This window comes from Cnephaeus nilssonii (genome assembly GCF_951640355.1).
Source record: "Cnephaeus nilssonii genome assembly, chromosome: X".
NCBI lineage: Eukaryota > Metazoa > Chordata > Mammalia > Chiroptera > Vespertilionidae > Cnephaeus > Cnephaeus nilssonii.
In genome coordinates, this window is record NC_137071.1 from 128,039,155 (window position 1) to 128,065,581 (window position 26,427).

The 26,427-nt window shown below is 45.6% G+C and overlaps 2 protein-coding genes across 2 annotated transcripts in view; one reads left to right on the plus strand and one right to left on the minus strand.

Moving 5' to 3' along the window:
• The window catches only part of SLC9A7 (solute carrier family 9 member A7), a 118,112-nt gene extending 111,003 nt beyond the window's left edge, over positions 1–7,109 (plus strand). The window contains exon 17 of the mRNA XM_079764980.1: positions 1,729–7,109. Coding sequence (XP_079621106.1) covers positions 1,729–1,980 — 252 coding nt within the window. The 3' untranslated portion in view covers positions 1,981–7,109. The remainder of the gene's footprint in view (positions 1–1,728) is intronic.
• Positions 7,110–9,141: 2,032 nt separating this feature from the next.
• CHST7 (carbohydrate sulfotransferase 7) lies at positions 9,142–24,694 on the minus strand. Its single transcript, XM_079764965.1, has 2 exons — positions 23,071–24,694; positions 9,142–9,524 (listed from the first exon to the last, which is right to left on the minus strand). Exon 1 carries the CDS (start codon positions 24,562–24,564, stop codon positions 23,104–23,106), a length of 1,461 nt encoding a protein of 486 aa, XP_079621091.1. The 5' UTR covers positions 24,565–24,694; the 3' UTR covers positions 9,142–9,524; positions 23,071–23,103.
• Positions 24,695–26,427: the final 1,733 nt, after the last annotated feature.

Below are 26,427 nucleotides of genomic sequence, written 5' to 3' on the forward strand. Positions count from 1 at the left end.
TCTCTCTATCTCTCCCTCTCCCTTCCACTCTCTCTAAACAATCAATGGAAAAATATCCTCAGGTGAGGATTAACAAAACAAAACAAAAAAGGAAGTCCACAGTGTTTGACAGCCATGAAATAGGGGAGTGGGGGAGCACACCACCCTTGTTTTGCTTGTTGAACCCATTGGAGAATGAAAGGTTGTGTCTGACCTCACGCTGCTTCCTGACACTCTCTCCCTGCCATCTTTTAGTTTCAAATGGCTGCCACTTGGCTGACGCCTGCCTTGCTCAGCCTAGGCTGTTTTGCTACACCTGCTGCTTATTATGAGATGCTGTACCAGTCCTCTTCCCAATGGAGTCACTTTGCATATCCTTTAGGTGGGCAGAACCAGTCTGGAGGTAGCATAAGTCCAAACCTGCTTCCTACCAGCTGGACAACCTTGGGCAAATTTCATAGGTTCTCTTAGCTCAGATTTTCTGCTCTGTGACATGTGCTTGCACCCTTCACAGGAGAGGGGTAAGGACCAAATGAGAGCTTGTGTGACATTCCTGGCAGGCATATAATAGACCAAGCATGCCAAACTCAAAGGCTAACACGGGCCCAAAAAACAAGGTTTAAGTTTCTGTGGGCTGCAAAAAACCAAAAGCTTCAATTTTCATAGAAATGTGGGTTTATTTCAATAGCGACATACTGAATACAAAGGGCTGAAATAAGTGAGTCATCATTAAAATAATAGAACATTTTAATAAAGATTAATATTTTTCTTGAACATCCTTACCCCACACTGAATAGCTGCACATATTAATAAGTGTAACACAAATAAACCTATTTTTCTTCTCCGAAAGTCAAATATTTCCTGTTATGCACACCAAACAAGTCAGTACAAGACTAACGATTTGGCAATCGGCTGCTAAAATATTCACTGCTAGTATTAGTGGAGAGAAATGGTGCGCCTGCGCGTAAGGTGCATAAGGGAAAGGAATGCAAGACGATTATAGTAATCAGTCATTAGCAAACGTTGTAGTTCATTATTAATAAATATGCATGACAGGATATTGTAAAAATTAAGTTATGACATTTTTACTAAAATGTTTCTTACATACTGTTATTTTGGCTGGGCCGCAAAAATATTTGTTACGGGCCGCATGCGGCCCATGGGCCGTGAGTTTGACATGCTTGTATTAGACGCTCAAGAAAATATACCTTCCCTCTGTATCACTTTCTTCATCTATATGAGGGCTTCCCATCAGGGATTTTGTGTGGCGACAGGAAGGAAATCCTAATAATGGTTTGTCTTCTTCCCGCTATGCTGACTAGGGTAAAGAGTAGTTCACATGTACACTAGGTGTGTTTAGAATGGTTTGTGTAGGGCAGGAGGTCCTTTCCCAGAGGAGAGAGGACCTGAAACCTATTTGCAGGTCTTCCCAGTGACCTTAGCCCTTCCTTTCTTTGTGGGTTGGGAAGCTGAAAATCCAGGTTGGTTTCCTTTTCTTCCGTTTTGTCACAGACTGCCAGGCATTTAAAATCACAGCTGCTTTGTGCTATTCCAAGTCCTAATTCAGGCAACAGTGCTATACATTGAATAGCACTCTACAGTTTACATCCAGTTATCATGCTGGAGGCTCGATGCAGGCCAGTTTCATGATCCCCAGTTTCAGATGAGGAGTTGAGGTTGGGGTTGGCTGGAGCTCTGGAAGATTCCAGTCTTCATTTTGTTGTTATTGTTATTTGTTGCACTTTTCAGAACCAAGAGCCACTGAGAGAGGAAGACTCTGATTTCATCCTGACTGAGGGTGACCTCACCTTGACCTACGGGGACAGCACTGTGACTGCCAATGGCTCCTCAGGCTCGCACACGGCCTCCATGAGCCTGGAGGGCAGTCGGAAAACAAAGAGCGGCTCTGAGGAGGTGCTGGAGCGAGACCTGGGAATGGGAGACCAGAAGGTTTCAAGCCGGGGCACCCGCCTAGTGTTCCCCCTGGAGGATAATGCATGACTTTCCCCCAAAACCCTGAAGCGATGGGGTAGACCCACCGGTGGTGTGGGGCTGGCTGCATGCTCCGGTGTTGATTGAGGTGGGACAGTGACTGAATGGAACTAACGCTTCTATTTGATTGAGGTCTGAAGATATCTTAACGTTTAAAATTTAACCCAAGATACAGATGGTGGGGCTCAAGACAAATGCAGATCTATTCCCACTTTTTCACATAGTAGTGCACTGTTCAGAGTTAAACAAACAAAAACAATCGCATGCTTTACTGGTCTCTAATTCATTCACCTGCGGTACCTGAACAAGGTGTGGTGGGTGCTGGGACCCCTCCCAGGAGAGGCTTCATATCCATACACAGCAGTGCGAGTCCAGCTGGCTGTAGGAATACCAAGTGAAGGGAGAACAGGCTAGAAGAGAGATCGTGAAGGAAGGCCAATGAGATTGGACCTCCAAGGATGAGGGGAAGCTGGTGTCCAATGGGACAGAAAGCATGAAAAAGCAATTTGAGTGGAGGCTCCAGCAACCAGGGCTGTGCGGCAGCAGCCTCATCTCTGGATTCCTGACTTCTTTTGCTGCCTGTATTTTCTCTAGACTGAAGATTGGCAAATATATACATCAACATTTCAACACGGGGGAAAGAATTATAATTCCTTCTCTGGAAATCTCCATAAAGAAGACGTTACTGGGATGTTTCAAACCAAAGGCAAAATAGTGTTAAAGTGCTGTGTGTTTTTTTGTTTTGTTTTTGTTTTTTTTCATTAATGTGAAGGCAGGAGAAACTGTTTAGAAACTGATGATTGCATCACTGTAAATATCAGTCTATTCTTGATGGCTGTCATATGAGCTGACTGTCTGGAAAAAGATGAACAGGACTGAGATATCTACTGTGGGTTTAGAAATAACACCAAAATTTGTGGAGTGCTTTGATCTGGGGTTGAGAAGGCAGTAACAACCCTCAGAGGCAATACGCTAGTATTTAGAGGGAAGAAATCTCACTGTGAAAAAAAAAAAAAACCACTGCAAAGAAAACACAAGATTGTATTCTAAAGACTTAGTAGAATTTCAAACTTCAAGTTAAGAAATGAATGAGATTTCAGTGGTCACCTGAAGAATCAGAGGCGAGGCAGTGGAATGTTAAGCTTTATTTATGCAGTGGAAGGTTCCTGTCCACTATCAGATTGAGACTCTAGATGTCTTGGCACCGAGTGCCACGTAGAGAAAGGTCATTTTCTTGGGATCTGGGGAGGTTTGCACCAGCTTCATGTGTGAGTGTGGTCTGAGATTTAGCTTTCTACCTTGGGTTCTTTTGTGGGTGAGCTGTTCTGCCTGCCCACACCTGTAGTAAGTGAAATACTGAGGAGAACTCTTGGAAACCATGTTTGAGATTCTCCCTGTGCTCTATGCTTTAGTGCTATTATTAAAAAAAAAATTCTAAAAAAAACGCTTTCATTTAATGTGGCCATCTTCCTTATAAAATAGTGGCTCAATCTAGTGCACCCATCATGAAATCAGCCATTTAACCTTCTTAACTCGCATTTTTAATGGTTAATTTTTAAATGAGACATTGTTTCACCCTCTTTTCCAATCGATAATTTGTGCAAACCAAGAAAATTTTTATTAGTTTGAGCCATATGAAATTGCTGGTATTCAACCATTTTTTTAAAGAAACAAAAATGACAATTTCATATGGTTCAGTATGCGAGAATTGGGTGATTTTTATTCCCCTTTCCTTTCTATCTACACGAAAGGCCATTTTGATTTGATGGTCATCCATGGGCTTTGTAAGTTTGGGGGAAAAAAGCTAAACGTACTTACCTCATGCTTCCACTATGCTGGAAAGTAAAAAAGTAGGGTGTCAAGAAACTAACCCAAGACTGACTATTTGCATAAACCAGATAGAAACTGCTGAGTAATGGTACATCCAACTAAGCCAAATTCTTCTGAGAGGATAATCCCAAGTCATTTTATAAGCGTATTTGTTCTGGGGGAGGGGGGTGGGGTTTACAGTTCAGCAAAGTCAGTTGTTCTAGGCCAGAGGTTCTCCACCCTGGCTGCACATTAGGATGATCTGGCCCATGTATTGAAAATACCAACATAAAGGCCCACCCTCACAGATCCAGATTCAGTAGGTTTAGAGTGGGGCCAGGCTTCCGTGCTACGTTTGGATTCTCAGGGATTCTAATCTGCAGCTCAGGTGGAGAGCCTTTAGTCTAGAACTTTCAGTGGACCCAACCTTAAAGGATGACCTAGAAAATTCAGTTGTTTTTTTTTTAAATTGCTGGTCATGTGGAACAAACTGAATGTTGATCAATAATACAGACTGGGTAGCTGTGAGTGAGTTTTGTGCTAATAATGTTTGTAGAATTCAAAAACATATTCCATAAATACAACTAAAAAAAAAAAGGTCACATTAGAAAACCTTAGAGCATGAAAGGGGGAGAAGGATGACTTGAGTGTATATATTGGAGGGGTTAAAACCTGTCATCTTTGCTCCGATTTGTGGGAAAAAGGGGGTTTTGTCTTAACTGAGCTGCAGACTAATCAAATGTGAAGGTTTCTAATAAGCTGTCTTTTCCATTTAACCTGGGATTAAATTAATAGTCCCCTTTGCAGTCAAGTGAACTTTCTTTCTCTTCACACTTCACTTGTCTCCATGCCTGAATCCACACTGGACTCCTTAAAATAAGGGGGAAGGCTGTTTCCTGCCAGAGCACAGGCCCCTTATTAAGTGGAAGGTTGTGATCACTTTGCTGTCATGTGGTGGTGGTGTTGGGAGCTGGTAATTAAGGAGATGCAAACCTTTGTGTATAGCACTGACAGAGGGAAGATATAAACTCCTGACATTCCTTTTAATATTCTTTTCCTAGAGAGGAAATTTGGGATTTAAATAAGTCTGCATTTCTTCCTAGGAAGCAAGTGTAGGAAAGGCATATGTAATTAAATGGACACTGACCATCAAGGATACTTATTGGACTGACCGGACAAATAAGCATTGATGCCTTGCAGCCAAAAACCACAGTAGGACATCAAATGTTTCATCAACCAAATAGCAAGAGCTCTTTAGGCTGGGATTCCTAGACCTGAAAATGCCCTCTGTGGTTTGGTTGAAAAAAACAAATTTTAGAAAACACCAAAAATGTTATCGTCACTATCCATGAACATTTCAGACTAGAGCAAAGAGGTGATGTTCCTTCCAAAATAGTTTGTTTCACATCCTTCCTTCACCCCTCATCATAGCCCTCCCTTTTTCTGTCCATAGTAGAAGTTAATGTAATCATGTTGGATATTTGGTGTGAACAGTGACTCTTAAATGTAGATACACCACTGATGTACTTAGAGATTGGTGCCAGGGCAATTGAGAGCCACTCATCAGTGGGGAATCATCTGCTTGGAAATCTACCTTGGTACCCATTGTGACTTCTAAGGGGTGTATCAGAAAACTGATTTTACCATCTATTGTCAAATGTACTTTGGAATGAGGCTTGCTGATTCAATGAATGACTTCTTATTCCACTTCAGGAATAGGGAACTTGACAAGTTTCATGCCTGCCTTTGATGTTGATTCTGCAGATGGGTTAGTACTGTTGGAGCTAATCTGTCAGAAATTTTAGACTGGTGTCATTGAGTTCTGATCTCTTCTGTTGTTTTCTAAGTGGGAATCTGGCTTGCCAGTGTCATTTGCTATGTCCTCACACAGCAAGTTGAAGAATCCAGTGGGCAAGAGTTAGAATTTAGAAACAACCCATCTGAACGCTGCTGTTACCACTTTGATACCTGAAAAGACCTTCCCCCTTCCTAAAACCTAATAAGAACAATATACAGAGAAACACCCTAGAAACCAATGTGAGTATCTGACTAGGAAAAGCAAGTAGGATTTTTGACAATCCTTTCAAAACAAGATTTAGAAGTAAACCATATTTTCCAGTTTCAATTTTCGTAAGTAGAGTTTTAAAAAAATTAACAAACACATCTTGTCACCCAGTGCTAGGAGAAATTGTAAAGAGCAAAACCAAAGTTTTTGATGTAAATTTTATTTTTGTAAGCAGGGTATACGATAACCATGGTCCACTTGGAACACATAGGCACCGGTTTTCTGCTACTTGAGCCTTGGAGAAGATGAGAAGGAAGGTCTTCCTGTTCTGCTGCTGCCTTTTGAAAAGGTCTGAAATAGACATGAGAGCACTCGGGAGAGGCCATCCTTTTATTCTGATGGCCACCTTTTAAAAAGGGTTAACAGGATGTCATAGTCACCTCAATTCTTGGCCAATGGAGAATGATTTGGGCCTGTGTATGTTGGAGGAGCTCAGAAGAAAAAGGACATGTAAATAGCTTGAATAACTCTACATTTCTGTCAAAAGCACTTAAAATCAGTTAAGATCCAGTGTTACTGGGTGACCATCTAACTGCATGGACATTTGGGGGTTGACTTTTGTTGTGATTATTCCAGCTGTGGGCTTTGGAGAAGCAGAAGAATGATTTTCAGTTGTGTGGGTATCGAGTCAGTCTATGGATTTGGAATTCATCTCTGCACTCACTCATTCAAAGTATGATTTCATAGTAGGGTCACCTACTCTTAGGTTGTCTTTTTCTTTTTTACGTAAAATACATCTGGTTTTCTTACTTAGAAGTTTTTGTTCATTAAACTTATTAAATGGAAAGGCCACCAATATTCATTTAATAGCTGCAAAGCAATTTTTTAAATAGAATAGGATGAATGTAACATGGATGATGTGACCTAGAGAACTTTTTATAGAAAGCTTAAATACTGTAGTTGGGGAGAATTTTGTCTTCTATTTCCATTCAACTGTGGCGAACTGGTGGTTTTATAACATTAACATTATAGTATGTTATATAAACATGTTATACAAAATAATATTACAATATGTTTAACTGTGAAAAAGTGAAGACTTGGAGTTATCAGCAACCTTTATGTGCAATAAAGAAAACTGAAGTTAGACCCCAAAGTGCTGTCTTTCCGTAGCATCCTACTTAATGTTTGCCTTTGTGTATATGTTTAGATTGACATTGTAAAGCTAGTCACGTTTTCCTGCTTTTGCTGATATTTAACACATTTTTCTCAAAGCTTTTTCTGTATTTTTTTTTTTACAAAACTCAAAATAAAAAGATTAACTGGCTGAACTGATCTTGTTTTGTATTTTAAAAGTATTGTCTGTTAGTAGAAGGTGTAGTATGATCCTATTCTTTGTTTCTTTCCTTCACTGAGAGGTTCTTTTCTAGGTGGAAGCGATTCCTCTCCAGCTTCATTTAGACCAGGAGTTGACAAATTAGAGCCGGCACCAGGATCCGGACTGGCCCATTGCCTGTTTTGTAAATAAAGTTTTATTGGCATACACTATGCTCATTCATTTGCATATTGTCTGTGACTGCTTTCATGCAGAACTGAGAAGTTATAGCAGAAGTGAGCAACTATCCTATGTAATAAAGATGTAATATGCAAATGGTCATTATGCTGTGAAGCTTAACAACCAGATCACAGATCAGCAGGAGGGTGGGGCTGCGAGCTACTGGCTACAAGTGGGCAGCGGAGAGCTACAGCAGGGTGCAGGGCAGCAAGCTATGGGAGGGGGGGCGGGGGGAGCCACAGGAGGGTGGGGCATCGAGCTTCTGGGGAGCTAATGGCACACAGATTCGTACGCAGGGCTACTAGTTTGCTTACAAAGCAGGAACTATTTACTGTTTGGCTCTTCACAGAAAATGTTTTTGCCAACCCCTGATTTAGGTGCTTGAAAAACTTTAGTTTTAAAATAGGGTCTAAAAATCATGGCAACATGTGCCTCAGGATTAAAAGAACCACTTTAAACTCATCTCTTCCTGTGACTTTTCCTGGCCTGAAACTCTCTTTAGTAGGCTTTAAATGTTGGATAATTGCTAAGAATCTTGAACCCAACATGCAGTTTATTTTATAGTCTTCATATTCCTTTCTAAGTAGACTAGCTTTTCCCAGAACCATTCAATTGAACTACATCATAAAATCCGAAGCTTCCTAGCAAAACAAAACAAACAAATCCTGTCATTAGCATGACTCAGTCATTTAATAGTATAATTACAAAAACACCAAATGGAACAATTTAAAAGCAAAAAATTGTTTCAGTTCATTTCTCTCCCACCGTACAGAGAGAAATTACTTTTGAAAAATCAGTTCAGGGGTGGTGGCAAGGGGAACTGTTTGAAGAAGGGTTGGATGAGTCAGATTTAAAACAATTATCACCTAGACTTTTATTTAATAGTGCGTAATTTAATCAAGATACACAGGACTGTGCTTGGCCCTTATTCACATTAATGTTTTGTCCAGACACCTGCTGATGGGAAATGGTACCAATCGCATGTCTTCTTTGTTGTGAGGACGCCTTGTTGAAATGGCTCCAGCAGAGGCAGGTTCAGGCTGGGCACTAAAGCTCTTCCTATTTTATTGCCATAATTATCCACATTGCGCTTCCTTACTGGAAACTCTGTTTCAACCAATGTGTCCCTCATCCTATCTAATAAAGAGGGAATATGCAATTTGACCATCACATCATCACAAAGATGGTGGCGCCCACAGCGAAGGTGGGGTTTCCATAACACAAGATGGCTGCACCCACAATGGAGGCTGAGTTCCCATAACAAGCCTTAACAAGCAATCAGCAGGGACCTGAGGCTGCGTGGCGCTGGGCCAGGGCAGGGGACCTCAGGCCGCACCCCCTGTCCAGCAGGGCTTGATGGGGGACCTCAGGCCATGCTCCCTGCCCCGGCACCAGATCAGGGGACCTCAGGCCGTGACCTCGCCTCGGCACTGGGCCAGGGGACCTGAGGCCGAGCCCTTCACCCGGCGGGGCTTGACAGGAGACCTCAAGGTGTGCCTCCCGCCCCAGTGCTGGTCCGGGGGACCTCAGGCTGCTTCCCCACCCTGGGCTGGGGGACCTCAGGCCATGCCTCCCACCCTGGCGCTGGGGGACCTGAGGCTGCACCCCCCCACCAGGTGGGGTTTAACAGGGGCCCTGAGGCTGCTCCCCCCACCTGGCGGGGCTTGACGGGGGACCTGAGGCTGTGCTCCCCTCCTGGTGCCAGGCCAGGGGACCTCAGGCCACGCCCCCCAACTGGTGGGGCTTGACCTGGGTGGGGCCATCCGGGTCTGGATCTTGCCCTATGGGGGTGGGGCTGGCTTGGTCTGGGTCTTGCACAATTTTGAGGTGCCGCGGGTGGGTGGGGACTTGACTCTGGGTCCCGTGGTGTGCCCAGACTCTGACAGGAGGAAGATTTTCATATACATTTTACTAATTTTCTTTCATCTCTGACACTTCTATTATTGAGAAAGGGAAAATAGCAATATCAAAATATTTCCTCTAATTAATCCCCTTTTAATGTCCATGGATTTTGTGCACCGGGCCACTAGTTATTTAATAAGCTCATGATATTCCTGCTCTCCAGAATTGCACAGCAGTTGGTACCAAATCAAGTCCCAGTCTCTGACAGCGTGATAGATTGCCTCCAGAGCATGGCTTCTCCAGTGCTGGGGCAACATGCTGAGTGCCCCGTTCATGATGACTGACCTGGAAGGAAAGGAACAAATGATGTTTGAACTTTAGAACACCAAAATTCACAAACAGAAAGCCTGTTGAATCCTGACGATATAAGGCTTCTTAAATATTAAACCTTTAATCTTCCTTATCTAAGCTGCATTATTCAATGCTAGAAATCCATACTGAACCAGTATCTATCATTTCTGCTTTGTAAAGACAGTCCAGGAGTAAGTGTGACCCAAGAGGGGTTAGGTGAGAATAAAGACAGGAAAAAGATGGGGGTACCTCTGTCAGTGTGACTGTGCTTTCTGCAGCTGCTGCTATGGGGTGCCTGTTAAGGAAAATAGAGCTTACTGAGACCTGCTAGGTAGAGTGGGGGAAAGAGGTGGGATTGAAGCTATAACTGTAGCCCCCAAGTAGACTAAAAACACTATCAGCAAATTTCCTACCATTTTCAATATTTTTGTGGTGTTTAAAATATAAACATGTCCATTAATTCTCTTTTTAATCTTTATTGTTGAGATTATTACAGATGTCCCTCTTTTCCCCCACCCCCAATTGCTTCCCTCCACCCAGTTCCTGCCCCACCCCAGGCCTTTGCCACTCTATTGTCTGTGTCTATAGGTAATGCATATCTATAATAATAAAAGCGTAATATGCTAATTAGACTAGATGTCCTTCTGGATGAAGCTGGGGCTGCGAGGGAAGCCCAGGTCCCAAGTGTCTGTGGGCGGCCGGAGAGAAGCCCGGGTCCTGGGTGCCGGAGGGAAGCTGGGGCCGGCAGCCAGGGGAAGGAAGGCCTACTCTTGCACAAATTTCGTTCATTGGGCCTCTAGTATGCATATAAGATCTTTGTTTAATCTCTTCCCTCCCCATCCCTCTTCTCTCTGAGAATCATCAGTCTGTTCCATTTCCATGCCTCTGATTCTATTTTATTCACCAGTTTATTCTGTTCATTAGATTTCTTATTAGTTTATTTTGATTTTTAGATTCAGTTGTTGATAGGTATGTATTTATTGCCATTTTGTTGTTCCCATTTTGATCTTTTTCTTTTTCTTCCTCTTCTTAAATAATACCCTTCAACATTTCATATGAAGGGTATTATTTACTGGTTTGGTGGTGATGAACTCTTTTAGCTTTTTCTTGTCTGTGAAGCTCTTTATCTGACCTTCAATTCTAAATAAGAGCTTTGCTGGGTAGAGTAATCTTGGTTGTAGGTTCTTGCTATTCATCACTGTGAATATTTCTTGCCACTCCCTTCTGACCTGTATAGTTTCTGTTGAGAAATCAGCTGACAGTCGTATGGGTGCTCCCTTGTAGGTAACTAACTGCTTTTCTCTTGCTGCTTTTAAGATTCTCTCTTTGTCTTTTGCTCTTGGCATTTTAATTATGATGTGTCTTGGTTTGGTCCTCTTTGGGTTCCTCTTGTTTGGGGCTCACTGTGCTTCTTGGACTTGTAAGTCTATTTCTTTCACCAGATAGGGGAAGTTTTCTGTCATTATTTCTTTCAATAGGGTTTCAACATCTTGCTCTCTCTCTTCTTCTGGCACCCCCATAATACGAATGCTGATATGCTTGAAGTTGTCCCAGAGGCTCCTTACATGATCTTCATAGTTTGGATTCTTATTTCTTTTTGCTCTTCTGGTTATTTTTTGCTTCCTCATATTTCAAATCATTGATTTGATTCTTAGAATTCTCTACTGTTGAATACCTGTATATTATTCTTTATTTCAGTCAGTGTATGCTTAATTTCTGACTGGTCTTTTTCCATGTGTTTGGCATTTTCACTAAGATCCTTGAAAGTCTCACTAAGTTCCTTGGAGGTTTCCAGAAGATTCTTGAGTAACCTTATAACTGTGGTTTTGAACTCTATATCCAATAGTTTGCTTTCTTTCATTTCTTTCATTTGTGACATATTTCTTTGTCTCTTCATTTTGGCTGCTTCCCTGTGTTTGTTTCTATGTATTGGGTAGAGCTGCTATGTCTCCTTGAGTTGGTAGAGTGGCCTTGTGTAGTAGGTGTTCTATAGGGCCCAGTGGCTCAGCCTCCCCAGTCACTTGAGCTGGGTTCTTAATTTTAGTTGTAATTTTGATGTGGTTTTGAGAGGTGGCGAGTACAGGCATTTACCTATGCCACCATCTTGGTTCCTATTTCCATTAATTCTTAGTGTGACGTTTCTCAAAATTCTTAAGTCCCCAATGTTTTAGATATAGGATTAAAAATTAAATTCACTCCAGATCCCACTCTTTTTAATACTGTGGGGCCCTCTTCAGTTGGAGCTATGAAATATTCAACTTTGAATGCATATTTAAGACGCAATCATTCAGTTTATCAGCCAGCTACAATGACTAAGTAGCTAGCCTTGCCCTGTCTTTCAACTACTAGATGTATGACAATGAAAAATTAAATGTTAAGCTACTAAACTTCTTGGTTAAAACTATTTCCACTTACCCAGAATTTGAGGAGAATGAAAATGTTTGTTACTGCCTGAACCACCTGAAACAAATGTAAACCCTTCTGGTCATTTCTAAGTCAAAAGTATTTAAAGACCTATGTTGTATGATAATAAAAAATAGATAATTCCAAAATTATCTTAGTACAATTAATTTAAAGATTTATAGAGATTTTGTTAGATAGGACAAGGATCTCAAGGTCTGGGCAGTTATAAATATTATTTCTTGCTAAATGTTAAAGTATAGCACAGTATTTTGCAGACGCAGCAGTAAACAGGATGAGCTGACAAGAAACTCAATGGTATGAAAGTAGCCAACTGCAAAGAAAATGTCAACATACTAGAGGCCCAGTGCACGAAATTCGTGCACAGTGGGGGGGTCCCTCAGCCCAGCATGTGCCCTCTCGCAATCCGGGACCCCTCAGCGGATGTCTGGCAGTTAGACATCCCTCTCGCAATCTGGAACCCTTGAAGGATGTCCAACTGCCAGTTTAGGCCCGAAACCAGCAGATGGGCATCCCTTTTGCAATCCGGGATGCTGCATGCACCAGTGACCATACTTTTCATACAGGTGAAAGGCATCTTGCTGTTGTGTGGACAGCTACATTTTTTTTTTTGCCCTGATTATAAAAAGTAGTACATAACATGATCCTTCTGGGGCAGTAGTACCATTTTTCCCATCTTATGGGTGGAAAACTGAAGCAGAGAGAAGTTAAGTAATTGGCTTTGTCACACAGTTATAAGTGTCAGAATCAGGGCTGACCACAAAATGTGCAAGCCAGAGTCCATGCATGTCATCGCTGCATCATCCTGTTTTTTCAGTATTAGAGTAGCCTTGCCAGGTTTTAATTTTTAAATCCCAATATATAGGAATGCATGTTTATTCCCATGTAGAATAAACAGGATGTGGACAGTTTGGAGAGTCTTCTGATGAATTAGGATTAAGCAGCCACAGATATCTTTTTCAAATACTTCCTTGTTTAACTGTGTGTGGGATGTAGCAGTTTCTAAGCTATGACAAGTCACTCACAATCCGGGACCCCTCAGGGGATGTAGCAGTGCACCAAGCAGCAGGTGGCCAGGGAGGAGCCCAAACGGGCTGGGCACCGTGCTGCTCACACTTATTCCAGCCCGCTGTGCCTGCTGCTGCTGCTTAGTAGCACTGCCGGCGGAGGTGGGAGAGGTTCCCGTTGCCACAGCTGCGCTCGCCAGTCCTGAGCCTGGCTTCTGGCTGAGCGGTGCTACCCCTGTGGGAGCACACTGACCACCAAGGGACAGCTCCTGCATTAAGTGTCTGCCCCCTGGTGGTCAGCGCGCATCATAGCTACTGGTTGACTGGTCGTTCTGTCGTAATGGTTGCTTAGGCTTTTATATATAGATAGATAAATGACCAAAGAGTGCATATAATTAATGGATAAGCTTCCCTTAGCAAGGCAGGGCTTTGGATATGAATCTCCTGTGCTGCAAGTAAATAAAATTACCTTGTAATAGCCATGTCTCACTTTTTAATGGAGTACCCCAAGCGGTGATACATGATTTCTGTATACCATTGTTTTGTGAATCGTGCATAAAAGGGTTTTTTAATATGTGGCATTGAGATATGAAGTCATTCCTTAATACTAAATTCACAAGTTCCCTTGCACTTAAAAAAAAAAAAAGGATTGTTTACTTAAAGATTCAAAGTCATACTCCAATGAGTTGTGTATATTTTATGGCCTTTGCTACAGTTCCCCTGAGTATTTAAATGACCAGCTGGACCCCAAATATAGCTGGGTGACCTCCAAATAGCCTCACTGCCATCAAAGGGAAACTTCTTTCTGGGTGAAGGAGCCTGGACTGTGATTGCATGCAGTTGGTTGTGCTGAGCCTCCCGGGCTATCGCAGAATAACTCAGGAAGACACACTCAGCTTTTTAATCATACTTTTTTCAGCTGGGACGGGGGAGGAAGAAGAATCAACTTCCTGCTTGCTTTAAAGTGTGAGAACAGAAGATTCAACCATATGAACTTGCAGCCCTGCCTCTCTCGGTGGCCTTCCTGTCCTCTTTCAAGTCAGGTACTGAGCCCTGGGCCTCCCAAGTGTATCTGGGAACTTGCTTGGACACATTACTTCACTGCTTGAACCACACTTGGAGATTTTTACCCACCCTTCTTCAAGTTTCTCTTGTTTTTGTATCTGAAAGTACTCATCTGTCCCTGCCCATTTGCTTGTGCCAGGTGCAGCATCCTGGGTTTACCACCAAAAGAGACTTCACAGATGCTAAAAGTTGGTGCTGCAACTTGGCACTTGGGGCTGAGGGGTCTGAGATTTCCGGGTATTCAGCAGGTCCCTTTATCACTGGTGAATTACTTTCCAGCCCATTGTAACAGTCTTCCTCCTGGACCCACTCCAGAACAAATGGCCCGAGGACTTTGTTAGCCTCCTTTTCAATAGCAAAGTGTTCTTGTAGGGTCTTCTCCCAGCATCTGACCCTGGAGCCACCCTCTGTAGATGATGTTACCATCTAAGCTTATCTGTTAACTGGGGTTAAGCTTTCTTAACCTTCCTGTTTTCACCTCCAATCAGTGAAATGCAGTGCCAAGGAAAACGGAAATGACTGACAATGTTTACAACAATAGACCCATTAAGTTATTGACTTTTTAAAAGGGAACTGCTTAGGAATGATGGCAAAATAATACTTGAAATACTAGAAATATCAAAGTGCAAGCATCCCTCCATTGTGAATCTAAAGCAAACTGTAATAGGAAACAGTTTGCTAATCTAACTGCAACTCCCCCCATCCCACCACCACCATGAAATAGCCTAGAAATGCACTTTAAACAGCACAAATGTGATAAATCACTTTCAGATTTTCTATCTGAAAAGTTAAGTGGCAGGGGGTGCTGTCATACTTGGGCTAGTCAATATTAGTTTCAGTTGTATTTAATACTTGAAACAACTCTTGCTTCAGATGAAAATGGGGACGGAGTAAAACACACACACACACACACACACACACACACACACACACACACACACACACATCTCTTGCCTGGGGACTTCGGGGAGAAATTAGGGGAGAGGTCATTTGCCTGGACCTGAGCAACCCATGTAAAGAGCTAAGCTGCCCTTCTACCCTTCTCTCTGTCCACAGTGGGAGGAAAAGACCCTCTTTTCTGCTCCAGAAATCAGAGTAAAACCTCAATCCATGCGAGTCATTAGTCAAGCCCCAGGGTCAGCCAGTGCAATGATTAAATGGCCATTATATTCCCCCAATAGAATTAAATAATAACGTTTCCAATTTTATCATACCTCAACCCCAACTAAAATTTTCCCAAGTTCTTGAGTTCACTTGAGAACAAAATGAATGTTCTCCTAACCAGTATTAATAAAATTTGAAAACAGCTGAGTTTGCCTAGTTGACTTTTGTTTTTTCCGTTCATTGAACTGCTCCGAGATACAATTTTAATTGGCAGACATAATTGCTTTTGTGAGTAAGGTCATTCCCAAGTCAAATAAAGGAACTGAGTCAGTATTTAAAACATATATTTGACCACCCACCTACAGATGTTTGTCATCCACCAAGTGAGATGGCAGGGGTTAGTAAGGGCATGGGGCTGGGAAGTGACCGAGCTTGCAGCTGCCACGCAGGCGATGCTTTGGCCTCCACTGGAGCTATCAGCCAATGGCGTGGCTAAAGGAGTGCTGGGCTCTAGGGCTGCCTTCATCAGTTTTAGGACTCACAGGTTAGGATGGCTGGTCAGTATACAGAGTCTGTGTGTCACCCGAAGTCCAGCCCGTCACTTCCGGTAGCTCTCCCTGCAGAGTGAGGCGCTGTGTCTGTTCCTCCCTTTCCTAGCCCTGTCCACAAGCTGCTGAGGATAAAGTGGCCCCATGGCTGAGAGTAGGTTTATTGGCATAGGACACTAGAGCATGTAAACCAGTCCTCCCCCAGGGCCTGTAGGATTGCCAGAGATGGCCATACTTAGGAGCAGGACATGGATTTTTCCTGAGGTTAAAAGTATTTCTCTTCCCTTTTGACTGTTGAGAAATAAAAATAGAATTAATTTAAAAAGCATTCAATCATGCTAAGAGTTTTGTTGTTCTTTGGGGGAGTGCTTCTTTTCAGCCAACTCTCTCTCTCTCTCTCTCTCTCTCTCTCTCTCTCTCTCTCTCTCTTCCCAAAATAGCCCCCTTTGCTATCCTTAGGCAACAACATGTAACTTTTTGTTGTTTGCAGAACCTGAAAAATGTATTGTTTTCCTTTATTACATCTGTGTTGGTGATATTCTTTATTAGAGCAAGAGACAACGTCTGCTTTTATTGCTTCCAAAATCTGTCTATTTAACATATGCCAAACTCCACGCTGTTTGAAAGGAAGTCCTATTTTTAAAACATTATCTTCATCTTAGTATTTTTGGCTTACTGTTCCCATAATCTCTCCAAGGCAGGAATGCATCCTTTTTGGTAATGTCTGGTCTTAGTCATGGGGAAAGTGACTTCTAAGTTGGGACATTTTTCCTTAATGTTCACCTTATCTATATGTATGTAAGGACTGCTTTAGTTAGCCTCCCAGGTCACTCTGGGGGTTGCTCATAACTCTCTTCAGTTCATCATCTTTATAAAAGAACTCAGTTTCGCACCCCTACTGGCTCCCATACCTTATGAATGTCTCTGTAATGTTCTGTGTCAGACCTTCAGTTAGGCTGCTTTCTCTGCTAGAATTCTAAGCTGCTGGTTACCACCCCCAAACAATCTTTTTTTAAAAAAAATATGTTTTTATTTATTTCAGAGAAAGGAAGGGAGAGGGTTAGAGAGATAGAAACATCAATGGTGAGAGAGAATCATCAATTGGCTACCTCCTGCAACCCCCTACTGGGGATCGAGCCCCCAACCCAGGCATGTGCCCTGTCTGGGAGTCAAACTGTGACCTCCTGGTTCGTGGGTTGACGCTCAACCACTGAGCCACCCCAGCTAGGCCCAAACGATCTTAATCACACAATATTATCTCTCCAAACCATCCCTCTGGGCATTTGGATTTCGCCCAGATGTGACGCTTCTTGATGGCATAGCGCAAAGACTGCCCTGGGCCCTTACAACTCTCCCTGTGCCTTCTGGGGCTGCCCACTGGGGCCTGTGACAGGAGTGTTCACAGAAAGGGCTTCCATTCCATGAGTAAAAACCTGTCTCCCTTGGTGAGTATTTTTGACATGTGACTCTTCACGGGAGGAGAATCTGCTTACTCCAAACAAACATGGTCAGAATGGAAGTCAGATCTGCTGGTTGTTTTTCACATCCACTTAATCTTCTAATTTAAAATATTCATTGTCATTCCTGGCCAGGTGGCTCAGTTGGTTAGAGTGTTATCTCATGCACCAAAAGGTTCTGGGTTCGATTCCTGGTCAGGGCATATGCCTAGGTTGCAGGTTCCATCCCTGGTTAGGGTGTGTATGGGAGGCAGCTGATCAATGTTTCTCTCTCTCTCTCACTCTCTCTCTAAAATTATATCCTCCTCGGGTGATGATATATATATTCAGGGTGTCCCAAAAATGTATACACACTTTGAATAATTATTCATTCCAATGGGTCAAAGCTGAAAAGAAAGAAACATCAATTGAGCTATCATCTAAACACTGTGCATACATTTTTAGGGACAACCTATATATATTCACTATCAGCTAATGTTCCAATTTCTTCCCAGCATCCAGCATGATGGTCTTTAATGTGAGCAAGACCAGCTGCAGAAATGTCAAACCGGGCTGCTGGCTTGGTGCCTGTGGGCCATGGGGGGCAGGCAGCAAAACTGAAGGGCTCCAATTCTCACAAACATATCACTGAGCGCTGCAACTTTTGTCCAATTGAAGCTACTTCCTATTCAGCTCCCTAACAGTTCACTTCCCTGTGTTCTTGAACTTGGGCCAAGGTTTCTCAGTCTCTACCGTTCTTTCTCTATACTGCACCTAAGCAGAAATGTTTCTTTCAGTAGAGCAAGTTCCTTTGGTTCCATTATGAAGCAAGAGGATGAGGGAATCAGAAGCCCTCACAGAGAGGGAGGTTCATTTATTAGTCATCTTGTGCGACTAGAACGTCAGACACACAAAAAACAAGGCCAGTTTAGCTTTTAGTTTCATTCTTTTCTGTGTTGCTCATGCTGAGCCTGAGAAAAGGCTTACTGAGGAATTTTAAGCCAGCTGCTTATAAACGTTTTTTTTTAAAGCATCATTGCCAACTATTTATATTACATGTGTATACATGAGAAGAAAATCTCTGCCCAGACAAAAAAACAACAACAACAATACCTCTTTGAAAACTCTCTGAGTCCTGCCTCAGCAACTGCAAATTCACACTTCTGCCCTCCCCCAGACTATAAGGACAGCTCTCAGGAGCATAGAGAAAATGTGTAAAGACGCCCAGCTGGTTAGAGTGTTATCTCATGCACCAAAAGGTTGTGGCTCAGTGGTTGAGTGTCGACCTATGAACCAGGAGGTCACGGTTCGATTCCCGGTCAGGGCACAGGCCCAGGTTGTGGGCTCGATCCCCAGTGTGGGGCGTGCAGGAGGCAGCCGATCAGTGATTCTCTCTCATCAGTGATGTTTCCATCTCTCTCTCCCTTTCCCCTGCTCTCTGAAATAAAAAAATATATATTTAAAAATAAAATAAAAATTATTTACACCTTACTGTAGCCCTCCCACTCAGGTACCTATCTATGTGTACACACACACACACACACACACACACACACACACACACGCACTTTCCTTCCTAACTTCCATCCCTCTAGCACAGTGGTTCTCAACCTTCCTAATGCCGCGACCCTTTAATACAGTTCCTCATGTTGTGGTGACCCCCAACCATAAAGTTATTTTCGTTGCTACTTCATAACTGTAATTTTGCTACTGTTATGAATCGTAATGTAAATATCTGTGTTTTCCGATGGTCTTAGGCGACCCTGCTAGCGGTTCTCAACCTGAACACAGCACCCACAATGCCTTACAATTGGAAACTTAAACAAATTTTCTTGAATGAGAAATCTGTGTAGGAACAATGTTTAACAAATGCCTTTTCATCTGTGTTGAAGCACGAGGTTCTCCTTGCAGTAATATTTATACATACCCCATTTGGAGCATAATAACCTCATTAAAATGGAATGACTTTCAAAATGCTGTTAGGAACTTGGGGGTGGCTGGTCATTGCCTTTTCTGTTTGGATGATTTCCTTAGAAAGAAAGCTTTCTGAGTCTTGGGAATTAGGGTACAGTGCACTTATCTCCTTTCGAGGTGTCTTAAATGCCTACAGGAATGAAAGCCTGGGTCCTACCAAGGGTAGAGGTGAAAGGAATACATGCTGGAAAGGATAGGACAGCACATCAGTCTGCTTGGAACCGTAGTCATGAATAATTTAAAACATTTCCCCCTTTCCACATTAACACCCTACATCTGCTTGGAATTTCACAATTCCAAGTTCTTTCACAGAAATTTCTGTGGCAGACAGTTTGCTGCTCATTAACAGTCCCCATCCTGATCTTGTTCCCGTGGCAACAACCTAGCCTGGAGGATGAATCATGACTGGTCTAAGTCAGTGGTCCTCAACATCTCTCTACAGTACAGTCAGTCACCTGGGGAACTTTTTAAAACATCCCAATGCCGGACCAATTACATCAATGTCTCTAGGGGTGGAGCTCAGGTATTGACATTAGAAACAAGAGCTCCGCAGGTGAATGTAATGTGTCCAAACATGATGATTCTAGTCACTTTCACTGATTTTTGGACCAGTCAGTTCTAGCCAGTGAGACATAAAAGGAAGCTGGCTGGGGGGCAGGGGATTCTGGGAAAGGTTTCTATAACCACATTGAAGGAAAGAGAGACAGATAGGGAAAAACTCTTCCACTCCTTACTTGCTAATCAGTTTCTTTCCTTTCTGCATTTTTAAAAAATATATATTTCGTTGATATTTTACAAAGAGGAAGGGAGAGGAAGAGAGAGTTAGAAACATCGATGAGAGAGAAACATCAATCAGCTGCCTCCTGCACACCCCCTACTAGGGATGTGCCCGCAAACAAGGCACATGCCCTTGACCGGAATCGAACCTGGGACCCTTGAGCCCACAGGCTGACACTCTATCCACTGAGCCAAACCGGCTAGGGCTCCTTTCTGCATTTTAGTAGTTGTGTGAGGAAGTGATGCTTGTTGCTGAGGCTACCATCTCGTGACAGTGGGAAGATAAGCTGGTGCATGAAATCCAAAAAGATGCAAAAGATTGAAAGAGCCTGGGTCCTTCGTAACTTGATTCAGGGTGCTGAGAGTCCCATCCAGCCCTGAAAAAATTGCACCGACTCCCTCCCTGGCAAATCCTGGTTGTCAGGTCTGGACCACCCAGAAGTTACTCAGGTCAATTAATGTGTAGCCCTTCTTCACTGATGAGCTGAGGGCATGGTCAGATGCCCCAAGAGAAGGCCAGCCATGGGGAGGCTGGCTGGAGAGTTACTAGCAATCCTGTATAGGTTGTTGTTGGCAGCTCCGGGATATTTTATTGATTTGTTCAGTAGTTGGAAGATATTAGTAATAAAGCTAAATGTGTTTATCACCCCTAGATTAGTCTCTAAGCCTGGCTGGAGTACCAATGGTGCTGCCAGGGGATGCTAAGGGAGGCCAGGTAAGGGTGTGTTATAATGGAGAGATTCTGAGCTCTTGGCTCAAACACCAAAGCTGCTTCACCCTCACCAGCCCAGGTGTGACTTCAGGCAAATTACTTAACTTCTCTGAGTCTCAGCTTCCTCATCTGTAAAATTGATAACATGTCCAAATAATGATATATGTACAATGCCCAACTCAATGCATGGTACATAAGGATCCATTCCCTTCTCTTCCCTAAAGTAGAGCCTGACAGGGTTTTAGAAACTCATCAGTGGGTCAATAATGTTGGTGGAGACATGGTAAGTGTCCAATAATTCCAGCAGAAACGTGGGAGGAAGATATTAGTCACCAAAGTATGGAAGAGCTTAAAACTGGCTCCCAGATGTCCCTGTAGCACCAGTGTCTCCCCCATAGTCACCTTTATAACTTCCTAGAAGATGAAGCTTTGTCCTCCAACCCTCCTCTCTATTCTGTTTCTTATCCCACCCCAATCAGCACTCAATAAATGTTAATAAAACTGGGGATTCCGGGTCAAAGGCACATGCCGGAGTTGCGGGCTTGATCCCCAGTGTGGGGTGTGCAGGAGGCAGCCGATCCATGATTCTCTCTCATCATGGATGTTGCTATCTCTCCCTTCCTCTCTGAAATCAATAAAAATATATTTGTCAAAATGGGAGGAAAGTGAAAGTTTCTGGGAGACTGTCGGTTCAGAAAGTCATAAAATGCAGCATTTGCCCTGGAGAGGGGTTCCCTCAGGCCTCTGAAGGAGGGTTAGGGACCATTATGTTATTTACAGCTGTAAATACAGGATCATCAGATCAAAGGATGTTTTGTTACGATGGGACAAGTTGCCCTGTGCCTTACCTTCCTTTACTCGGGAAATCAGGAAGGAACACCGACTTCCCAGAAATGACAGAAACTGACATAGAAAACCACTTGGTTACTGGGAGAAAATTCAGCCAGCTTCTGAAACCCGGCTCTATTAACAACAATATCCACCTTCATTAACATCTTCAACTTTGTCCTCAGAGCGTGATCCCAGGGGAATAGTGAATTATACTATAAAATAATGAATGGAAACTTAAGTCACTTCCTCCCGCCCGGCACTGCTTTTCTTCCTCCTCTGGACTGCATAGTGCAGAAAGCTTCACCCTTCTAACTCCCACACAGTTTGGGGGAACCTATCCCCATGCCACTAACCAGACTCTTCAAGTCAGCCTCATGCAGAACAAACTCTTCCCTCGGCCAATGTGCTGACCAGACACTGAACACATTCTGAGATAATTTAAGCCCCATTTTAGCATCTCAGGCTGTATACTCTACAGAGAAAGAACAAAACAAATTGGAGGGGGCGGGTGTCTTTTCACAAAGCTCCTTCTGCAGTTACAGCCAAAGCTGCTACTGCCTATCTAAGGTTCCATCTCTCAAACGGATGGGATGAAGCCCGGGCCCTGAGGTCTTGTCGGCACTAGAGGAAGCTGACCAGGAAGCTTTTGGGAATTGCTGTAAATGGGATATGGTCCAATGTCCTGCAAACACCAGCTATGGGTGTGGGGGGAGACTCCACATGAGCCAGGAGGAAAGCTAAGTGCATTCTACGCCTGAGGCACACACGGGCCAAAGCTGTTGCAAGAGAGGCCTGGGCCCTGACCGGTTTCGCTCAGTGGATAGAGCATCAGCCTGTGGACTGAAGGGTCCCAGGTTCGATTCCGGTCAAGGGCATGTACCTTGGTTGCGGGCATATCCCCAGTGGGGGGTGTGCAGGAGGCAGCTGATCGATGTTTCTCTCTCATTGATGTTTTAACTTTCTATCCCTCTCCCTTCCTCTCTGTAAAAAATCAATAAAATATATATTTATTTAAGAGAGAGAGAGAGAGAGAGAGAGAGAGAGAGAGAGAGAGAGAGGCCTGACTATGCCTCTGTGCTTGGGAACTCAGAAGGAAAGTTCTGGAACCTGCACATCAGAGAGATAGAGGCAGAGAAGAAATATGAAACAGACTGGGGGAGGTAGGATAAGAGTCAATAACTTTCCACCTACCCCTGCTTTGGGCTGTCTCTGTGCCTGCAGACACTTGCAAAAAGTCCCCCCGCAGCACAGATTGCCATCAAGATAAAGTCATCGTCAGCAACCTCAAATGGTCCCCCCAGTTCTATGCTCTGCATGTCAATTCCCAGGCTCAAGTTCCATTATGACTTTCAAACCGCCTCTGCTCTCCCCAGACCTCTGCTCCCCCTTCCCCTTCCCCTCCCACAATTCTCAACAGATCACCTTCGCTCCTACTTCATCGAGGGGACTGGGAGTACCGAGACCTGGGTTCAGGCTCGGCCATCCTTAACCTCTCTCACCTCAGGGCCCTCCCTTGAGGAGGCAGGTGGCTACGTTCAAATTCTGCCCGCTGCTCAGACCTGTTCTGACAGGCTGAGATCTGGGACGGCATCACCCCCTCCCCTGCGGGCTGGTCCCAGCTCCTCCAGACCCCTCCTTGCCCCTCCCTGCCCCAGGTCGCCTTACCCGGATCCAACCCCCCGGGATGCGGGCGGGAGGCTACGTGGCGCCACCGGCCTCCACCTCCTGCGGTGTCTCCTCGTCCGGGACCGGCTCGGCGTCGCCCTCATCTCCGCTGCGAGGGTAGGCCAGCAGCCGCATGGCCGGGGCGCAGGCGGCCTCCACCTGGCGCACCTGCTCTCGGCTCAGCCGCTCGCGCCAGGCGTGCACCGCCTCGCGGGCATCGCGCGCCGACAGGTGGAAGGGCCGGTCGGCCCCGTAGGCCGAGCCCCGTGTCATGTTGAGCGCGAAGGCGTCGAGCGCGGCCAGGGCGGGCAGGCCGGCGAAGCGCAGCAGGCGGCGGAGCTGGGCGCGGGGCTGCCGCACCAGGTCCTCGTAGCGCAGCCTCAGGTAGCGGCGCCGCAGCCAGACGGGCGCCCCGCGCGCAAACAGCAGGTCCCGCAGCCAGGCTTCGCAGATCACCTCCAGCGCCCCGGTCAGGAAGAAGTCGGTGCGGGGCGCGGCGGGCAGCGCGCGGGAAGGGCCCCCGGGCCGGGCGCCCACGCCGTGCGCCAGCAGCACGCGGTGGAAGCGGTCGCCCCGCTGGCGGGTGCGCAGCACCTGGATGCTCTCGCGCAGCAGCCCCTGCCTGGACTTCAGGCGCGAGTTGTGGACGGCCCGCGGGTCTCGGAAGAGCTGCACCACCTTCAGGTTGAGGCCCGGGTCCCGCAGCAGGGGCACCAGCACGCCCAGGTCCAGCAGGCGCACGTCTTTGATGACCACCACCGGGTACTTGCGGCACTCGGCCTCCAGGGCGCGCAGGGCCACGGGGGGGCAGCTGCGCTCGCAGGCAGCGTCCTCGACGAGGCCCACCTCGGCCCGGGTGCGGGCCGCGCCGGGGCACAGGGGCGGCGAGCAGATGACCTTGTTGGTCCGCCAGCGAAAGAGGGTGGCCGTGGTGAGGTTGGCCGCGCCCGGGGCGCGCGCGGCGGGGTCCCCCGGCGGCGCGTACAGCCGCAGCACGGAGAAGTCGCAGCGGAAAAGCGAGCGCAGCATGTCGCGCAGCGCGCCCTGCAGGCTCTCGGCGTCCCCCGGATACAGCGCCTGCCACAGATGCCACATGGGCTCGTACAAGTAGAAGACGTCCGGGTGCTGGTTGAAGAGCTCCCCCAGGAAGGACGAGCCGGTGCGCCAGGTGGCGTGCACGTAGATGTGCTGCTTCTCGCCCGACGCCGGCTCCCCGACGGCGCTGCTGAGGTTGCCCCGAGAGCCGGGGGGCTGGCCCGCTGGCCCCTCGGCCGCGAGCCGCGCCTCCGCGCCCCGCTCGCGCTCTCCCGCCGCCGCCGCCTCCAGGCTCCACACTCCCAGGCTGCGGTGCAGGCCTGGGCAGTGCCCGGCGCCCTTGGCCCCGTCGCGGCCGCCGTCCAGGACGGAGGGGATGAGCAGCAGGACCAGCGTGTACAGCAGCAGCAGCAGCGCGAACTTGCAGTACTCCCTGCGCCGCCGCCGCCGGCTCTTCATCGTTCACCGACCCTCAGAGCGAGTGGGGCGCCAGTCCGCTCCCCTTCCTCAGAAACCCTGGCGGGAGTCCGCTCCTTCGGCCCCCGTGGGCCCCCTCTGAGCCGGGAGGAGCGGAGCCACCGGGGCTGTGCATCCGCAGGGGAAACTTGGGAGGCGGTGTCGCTAGCGGCGGCGCCCCTGTCCCTTGGCTCAGCCGCCTATTGGCCGCCTTGGCAGCCGCCCGCCCCGCCCGCAATTGCTCCCCGCCCCCTTCCTTGCTGGGCGGAGTTGCGGGGGTGGGTGGTGCGGGGTGGAGTCGCCGGCTGGGGTGCAGGGAGCCAGACCCCACCTTTCCCCGAACTCCTCCGTAATGAAGTCAAGTCTCCATGAATTAACATCAGTAACATCAGGCAAGGGAGGGGCTCGTGTACGGAATGTACCCAGTGATGGGATGATGCCCCCACCCAGAGATCTCCACTGCCTCTCTTGTCACATGTCCCCTGCCTGGCCATCTCTATCACAGGCAGACTCGCTTCCACACTATTTAGAGTAAGGTTCCCGGTCATTATCCACATCCAGTGTCCACATCCGCCCAGGATAAGTGTTAGAGTTCTCCACTAAGATAACAATACACGACTGCGCCCTGGCCCGGTGGCTCAGTTGGTTGGAGCATCGTCTCATAGCCCAAAAGGTTGCAGGTTCCATTCCCTGTGAGGGCACATACCTAGGTTTCGGATTTGATCCCCCGCCAGGCACATATGGGAGACAGCCCATCAATGTTTCTATTTCTCCCTTCCTCTCTCTCTCAAATCAATAAAAACATACCCTCCGGTGAGGATTGGGGGAAAAAAGAGAGAAGATTGCACATTGCATGGTGGTCCCGAGAACTCCGAGGGATTACTGCATTCACATGGCGCATTTTGTTAAGGTGTATTCTTTGTGAAATTTCAAGTGTTGAGTTTTGCCCTCTGAGGGGCATGCATATTTTACAGACATCCTGAGGATCTGTTTACTCATTTTAAAAGTGCAATGATTTTTAGTACTTCTGTACTTCCTGGTGCTGGCAATAACCTAGACTATTCTGACCCAAGTGAGCAAAAAAATACATTTACAGAATCATAGTGGGAAGATGGAGGAGTTTCTCAGGAGCTCAGTGTTTAGAGGACCCATAAGGAGGGACATGTACTCAAGGATGGATGAAAAAGTGACAGGAAGTCCAAGAGGCAGATTAAACTCTGAGTTCCTGAAAGCCAAAAGAGAACTAAAAAGGATAATTTTTGCTTTGTTTCCTAGGATAATGAGCAAGAATAATGAGCACCTTTTGCAGAAGGTGTGTTGTATGGTTAATGGAAGATATAAAGCAATTCTCATCACAAGGGAAAGGTGTTCAAATTGGAAAACTCAGAACATCTCAAAAGGTCTTATCTTTTTCATCACAGAAACTACTCCACCTATGAAATCACTAGTTCAAACATCCATGTTCTGTCCACAATTCCATCTCCTTTCAATCACTTGCTCAAATCCTCTCTACTCTCCAACCTCATTGAGGAGTACCCCCATTTTCTACTCATTTTCATATTCAGCAAAAGACCCCAGACCATTATTTTAATAATACTTCTGCCAATAACCTAAACTCCGTGTTCCTCTGTCTTTTAATTACTTATTTAGCAAAATCTCCCAAACCCTGTGTCTTGCTCTCTCTGTGCCTGCAGACACTGTTGCAAAAAGTTTCCCTACAGGACAGATTGCATGAAGATAGTCATAATCATCAATCTCAAATGGTCCCTGAGATCCTGTACTTTCCAAGTCAATTTCCACGCTCAAGTCCAATTATGACTATTTCAGACCTTCTAGAAGGAGACGTCTACACTCTTTAGACCTTTG

What these genes read in the sequence shown, in the direction of transcription:
- CHST7 (XM_079764965.1), bottom strand. Translation starts at nt 24,564, where the DNA reads ATGAAGAGCCGGCGGCGGCGGCGCAGGGAGTACTGCAAGTTCGCGCTG.